The sequence below is a fragment of the Hipposideros armiger genome, unplaced genomic scaffold (genome assembly GCF_001890085.2).
Source record: "Hipposideros armiger isolate ML-2016 unplaced genomic scaffold, ASM189008v1 scaffold_3, whole genome shotgun sequence".
In the NCBI taxonomy this organism is placed as follows: domain Eukaryota; kingdom Metazoa; phylum Chordata; class Mammalia; order Chiroptera; family Hipposideridae; genus Hipposideros; species Hipposideros armiger.
In genome coordinates this window covers 4,091,277-4,097,694 of record NW_017731353.1, presented here as the reverse complement: position 1 = coordinate 4,097,694, position 6,418 = coordinate 4,091,277, and the positions used below count along the sequence as shown (strand labels likewise).

The following is a 6,418-nucleotide window of genomic DNA, read 5'->3' as shown; positions in this document are numbered from 1 at the left end:
GAGCTGATTTCCCGAAGTCCCCAGCGGGAGCCTCACGTTCCCTGGGGGGCCGCTCTGGACTGAGCACCTCGGAGAGGCTTAAGGAGACGTCGGGCAGATGCCAGGGCTGGGACGGGTCTCACCTCCAGGGACCTGAGGGAGCCTCAAGGCCTGCACAAGTATTGGCCCCAAACCTAGGCCCTGTTCTGACCCTCAGAAAGCTCAGAGTACAACAGACGTGTCAGGTTCAAACAGACCTCACGGGCCGCCTCATCTAAAAATGGTAAAAACACCCTTTCCATAGCAGTGGCCTAGATATGGCCTCAGAATCCTTCTCAACACACCCCAGGCAGCCAGTCAAGGGAGAAACTTGCCCCAATACACTTACTTTTACACTTGGAGAAATGGCAGCCCAGGGAGGTACATCTGTCTAACTCCTGGTGGACCTGAGGCTATAGATCTAGGTCCTCACACTCCCAGGTGGGTGCTCTACCAACTGTCTCCTCCAGGCCCATCTGGTCAGTGCTGCCCAACCCCTGCCAAGCCCATCCGAACTCTGGGCTTTCAGAAGTTTCCAGTATTCCATCCCTGTCCTACTTAATGGCAGAGGGTGGACAACGGAGGAGCTCAGTGGCCCGGGAAAAGGACAGGACACAATGAAATGGGCTTGGCCTACAGCAGTAGAAATTTAGGTTAGATGTGAGGATGAACTGCCCAACGGTGAGAACCACTGGACTTAGGCTAGGAGGCTACAGGCTCCTCTATCTCTGAGGGTTCAGAAAACACTGGAAGGGCTGAGGCTGCCTGCTGAAGGTGATGCCTGGGCAGAAGGATGGGTCGACGGGCTTTCGGGGTAAATGCTAAGTAGTACATGGAATCAGGAGGACAGCAGTGGCTGGAAGAGCCTCACCTTGCACCAGGAGCCAGATGGACGCCCGTGTGACCCCGTTGGCATTGCTGACCATGCACTGGTACCGCCCGCCATCACTGGGGATGATGTCCCTGACCTCCAGGGACAGGTCGGCCAGCTGCGTGACTCTGCCTGTCGAGGCCGATAGGACTCGCCAGTCCCGCACCCACGTCAGGTTGTAGGGGGCCTCTCCCAGGACCTGGCAGGACAGGATGGCGGTCTCCCCCGGCGACACGGTCACGTTGGGGGCAGGGATCAGCTGCGGCGGCGGGTCTGCAGGGATATGAGCACAGGAGCCTCTGAGGGGTTGTCACAGGGGAGGGCCCCATCCTATAGACCCCGGTGGTGTCCAGATGCCGCAGCCCAGCACTGTGTCCCTCAGGACACGTTGGCCAGCAGAGCAGCTAACCAGCACCTGCTCACCATCCCAGAATGGTGCCACCTGGGGCCAATTTCCCACGGCCATCACGTACAGCCGCCGAGGGCTGCGTGTGGTCTGTGTACTCTGCACACAACAGCCAACTGCACGATTTAACAAGAGCTCCACCACTCTTCACACCCTTTGAGCCGGTATTTCCACCCTGGGGAATAAAGCTCAGGTTTTAAAATAACCCTCAAGAGGGAAAGGGGAAAGAGAACAGAGCTATTCTCTGCATAAACAGCAGGTCTGTTATTACATCCAAACAGAGAACTAAGACCTCTGCCCCAGAGGAGGGAAGATAAACGAAAACCGTTATCTTGATTAAGAAAAAGCCACAAGAAGTGACGAGATCAGAGACCATCTAACCAGGGACCTGCGCCTGAAAACCTGCAGGGGTAAAGCAGGATCCACACAGGCTACAGGTGCCAATGACCATGACGTCCAGGGGTCTGTGCACTCAGGAGAGCATCTGACCTCCACGGCCACTAAAAACGCTATAGAAACCAACTGGAAGTGACATTCCAGGGCAAATGGGGAAATGTGGCTGTGGACAAAATTAAATAGCACTGAGGCATTACTTCATCTTATTAGGTGTGATAATAGGTCTTTTATTATACAGGAAAATCTACTTTTTAAAAAAGAGATAAATCCTGAAATATAGTTCTCTCTTTAAATACATTTACATCAATTTACCCCAATACACCAGCATGCATACTGGGGTTCCTGTGTGTTGGGGGGAGACCGATAGTAGAAGCTGATTGTGGTACATTAGACAATGACAGAATTAAAGCCCTGATTTTGAGTTTAAAAGAGTTTAGCCCAAAACTTGAGTTTAAAATAGTTTAGCCAAAAAGTGAAAAAGAAGAGACGACAAACGATTAGCAACTGTTATGTCTAAGTAACGGGCGGATGCGTTTCCGTACACTGTTCTACAATACTTCTCTGTGCTCTATAAAAAGTAAGCTTCTGTTAATTCATGCCATAAGTCTATTGGCTGACACGCTATATTGTGAGATGATAAAAAATCAGGTTGCTATAAGTCTGTAGAGCATTCTCCCATTTTTGTTGAAACGCACACACATAGATAAAGGTCTGAGAGGAAGTAAATAAATCAAAAAGCTCTTGAGGTCGTCTCTAGGGTGGAGGGAGTACAGGTTCTTTCTTTCTCCTTGGCTCGTTTCTATTTCCGAGTCTGCCTATGGGAAGCACTGTGCTTCTGTGCAGGATTAGAGAGCGCACAGGACCTAATCTTTCCATGCTGGTGGGGCTCGTCTTCTCTTCAACACAGCTGAGTTTCAGAGTTAAAAAAAGAAAATTCAATTTCATTTCAAGGCAGTTCGTAGCATTTCCAACCTACCTGAGCTAGATGGTGCCATTCTGGCAGGGACATGGAGGCATAAGGGATTGGGACTGTGAGATGGACGGTGGCCCCTGGAAGGACCTGGGGGGCTGGTCAAGCCCTGAAGGCCAGACCAAGAAGTCAGGGGTGGGGCCAAAGCTGGGCCGGGGCAGCATGGCCTGAGCCGAGGTTCTCAACCTTCCTCCAACCGAGACCCACAGGCCATCCTGGGTGAGACAGCCCAAACGGGAGGCCGGCAGGCAGATGGCAGCACGGGCAGCCAGACTCTGGATGATGGCGTTTCCAGCAGCTGCTGGCTGGCATGCTCCCCCAGAGAAGGAGACACCCTGGGAGGAAATCCTAGAGGAAAAAGTCAGGAAGCGGGTCGGGAGGGGATATGTGGAGGGACAGACCTGTGACGACAATCTGGGCCTCTGCTCGTCCGGTCCCAGCTCTGCTGACCGCCGTGCACTCATACGTGCCTTCCTCGGCCTTGGAGGCCCGTGGGATTTCCCAGCTGCTGTTTCCTGACTCCCTGTGAACACACAACAGTTGGAGACACGCAATGACACTGACCCCAGTCAGGGTCCCCCAGCCTCATTGGGCCCTCAGGGGGCTCAATGTCCTGAATTCTGCCCAGAGGGGAGGCCCCAAATCCTCTCGGAGACTCGGTAAGAAGAGGCAGGCAGTCAAGGACATGCAAATTCCATGTTACGCTGTGTGACTCTGAGCAAGACTCCTCGCCTCTCTGAGCCCTGGACTAACGAACCCATCCACTAACTAGCGGGAAAGTCTCAGAGGGTCTTTCCTGCCCTGACTCCCANCTTCAGGACCTGGACAAACAAGGCTCTATGATTATCGTCCGCGTCTCGCAGGTGAGGGAAGCGAGACCTGCAGAGGTCAACAGCGTGGCTGAGTAAGCTTCAGGACCTAGACAATGATCCAGGACTCCGCTTTCAAATGCCAGCTCCGGAGCTGGCACAAAAGCCCTTTGTAGGCTGGTCCACAAATGCTGTCCTACAGGAGGAGGCTGTCTTCCTTCACGTGCCCCCCAAATGCCACCAGAAAGCCAGTTCTCAGCTCAATGGCAGGAAGTGAGCACTGCACCCACCCGTTCCTGGCTCTGGAAGCCTCTGCCAGCCTGGCCAGGAAGGCTGGGCCACAGCTGCCACCCAGATGGGCAGGAAATTCAATTTCCCACCACTGCTGCCAGGCCAACTCATCCCAGACACACAGGTGCTGGGCCATTGTCCACCCGTCCCCTGGCCTAAAAGCCAGAGGGCATGGTGGCCCAGTGACCCCAGAAGCCCTCCTTTAGGGTGTCAGGCGCCTCCACCCTCTGACGTGGGGACAGGGCCTCAAGACCAATGCCTGACAGGTGAAGAAACAGGACCAAGTAGCCCATCAGCCTGGGCCCCACAGAAATAAGGCTTCACTATAAAGAGATCAGATGTGGAGCAAACACGATGACTGCCCGTGAGAACACAGCCTGCCCTGAGCAGCCTCTGCTCACCCAGGACCTGCTGACTGCTAACCAGGGCAGTGGCACTGAGCAGTGTTCTAGGCCTCTCTTATGTCCCACTCACACAGCTCAGCTGAGGAGCCTAAGGCTCAGAGCGGGGAAGGAACATCCGAGCTCACCCTGCTAAAGCCCAGGGCTGTGGGTTCAGAACTCAGCCCTGCCCACTTGCCAGCTGTGTGACCTCGGGCAAGCCACTTAACCTTTCTGTGCCTCGTTTTCCCCATCTATGAAGGGGATCACCCCAAAGTGCTGTGAGGATTACGTGTTAGTACGTGAACCCTGCTTACAGCTGGCCCCGGCACTTGGCGAATTCATACAAGTGTTAGCTTATGTTTTTATTATAATATTATCAGGCTCTAAGCCCATGGCTTTCCACGCCCACCCCGCCCCACCCGAGAGCCCAGCCACAACCTGCACTCCCTATAGGGAAAGTCTGAGCACACTCCTCTCCTCAAAACCTCTCACCACCCTGCAGGACAAAGCCCAGACTCTGCGCAGCTCCCGGGGCCAGGCCAGGAGTGACCACAGCAGGTAACAGCCGCCTGGCATCCTCTCTCCCCACCCTCTCTGTCTCACTCCCTGCCTAGCCTCTCTTGCCACGGGGGTGGGGGGGGGCGGGGGGACTGCACATGCTGTTCCCTTTCCCTGGAACACTGTTCCCTTTCCCTGGAACACTCTTCCCCAGCTTGTCATCTGACTGGCTGCTTCTGGATTCAGCTTGGACGTCACTTCCTCCAAGAAGCTTTCCCGAATCCCCAACATTCGGTGAGCCTCCTCCTCTGGGTACCCCCAGTCCCCAAGGATGCCATTTCCAAATGCTACTGACCCCACCAGCAACACAAAGGCAGATGCCAAGTCTTGCCGGCCACTGTGTCCCCAACACAGGGCCTGGCGCACAGGGCTTGGTCACCCAGTGACCGTGTGTTGGAGGAATGAATAATGGAATAAATGAATGAAGGCTAAGGGCACCCCAAGCCTGGGAGGATCCCAACCCTGAGATGGCACGGTCGCTCCCAGGGCCAGACCCTCCTAACGGGGCCTGCTCCGCCCAGGGTTCTGCCTCCTTGGGGAGCCCCTGGGCCAGCCACCCAGCCCAGACAAGCACATTCTCGATTCTCTGCACTTCCCCAGAACCCCCGGCACCTGTCTCTCCCACCGAGGCTGCGGCAAACCCTCCGAACCCAATCCGTCCCAGCTCAGCATGCCAAGAAACTGCCCACAGCTTCTGAGCAGTTCCCAGTGCCCAGGACCCAGGCCTGGAGCTTAGACGTCAGGGGACTCCCAGCCAAGGCCACGTACCGCCCACAGAGAAGAATCCCAGCTCCCTCTCTGTGCGAAGGGGACAGGCGCTCCTCATTTATTCAGGACTCGTGATGGGCCAGACCCTGTGCTAAGCATTGTGTGCCTGATGTGATGTCACTGAGCCCTCATAGCCACCCAGTGAAGAAAGTGGTGCGGTCAGCCCCATTTTACAGTTGGGGAAACTGAGGGTCAATGATTTGACCAAAGCACACAGATGGTAAGTGATGGAGACAAGACAGGAGCCTGCGTCTCAGGATGACAATGCCCAAACTTGTCCCTGGGGTAGGCAGCCTCCAAGATGGTCCCCGTGACCCCTGCCTCCTGGTATTTACAGATCTGTGCAGCCCGCTCCACCCTCCACGTACCAGGCCTGGTCTGTGACTAATACAACACAACTGGCAGAAGCGATGGCATGTCATTCCAAGACTACAACTGGTTATCAAGACTCAAATTCATCCTCTCTCTCTCTCTCTCTCAGCTCCCTTGCAGTCATGAGAAACCCACCAGAGAAGTCCACATGGTGAGGCCTCCTGCCAGCAGCCACGTGAGTGAGTTTACAGTGGACGCCCCAGCCCAGTCAGGACTTCGATCGATCGTGCAGCCCCGGCCAATCTATGACCTGTAATCCTGTAAGACCCTGAGCCAGAATCACCCAGCTAAGCCACTCCCAGAATCCTAACCCTCCAGGACTGAGCGATAATAAATGCTTATTGCTTGAATAATAATAAATGCTTAACGTTTGGGGGCAATTTGTGACACGGCAAGAGGTAATGCATACGCCATCTCCCTTTGACCTTCCTTGTCCCCAAGTGCTCAGGACCCGCATGACGTAAACGCCACACTGGCTGGCTACCTGCTCCCTGCTCAGAGGCAGGGCAAAGGGTGGGGTGGGGCGGGGCAGGTGGAGACAGGGGTACACTCACGTCCAACCTCCAGCAGGATTTC

General features: G+C 55.0%; 1 protein-coding gene across 1 annotated transcript in view; it reads right to left on the bottom strand.

Annotated features, from left to right (window-relative positions):
- The window catches only part of HMCN2 (hemicentin 2), a 159,733-nt gene that overhangs the window by 109,420 nt on the left and 43,895 nt on the right, over positions 1-6,418 (bottom strand). The window contains exons 12-13 of the mRNA XM_019641692.1: positions 3,063-3,141; positions 890-1,162 (exon numbers count right to left, since the gene is read on the bottom strand). Of these exons, the coding sequence (XP_019497237.1) occupies positions 890-1,162; positions 3,063-3,141 (352 nt within the window). The remainder of the gene's footprint in view (positions 1-889; positions 1,163-3,062; positions 3,142-6,418) is intronic.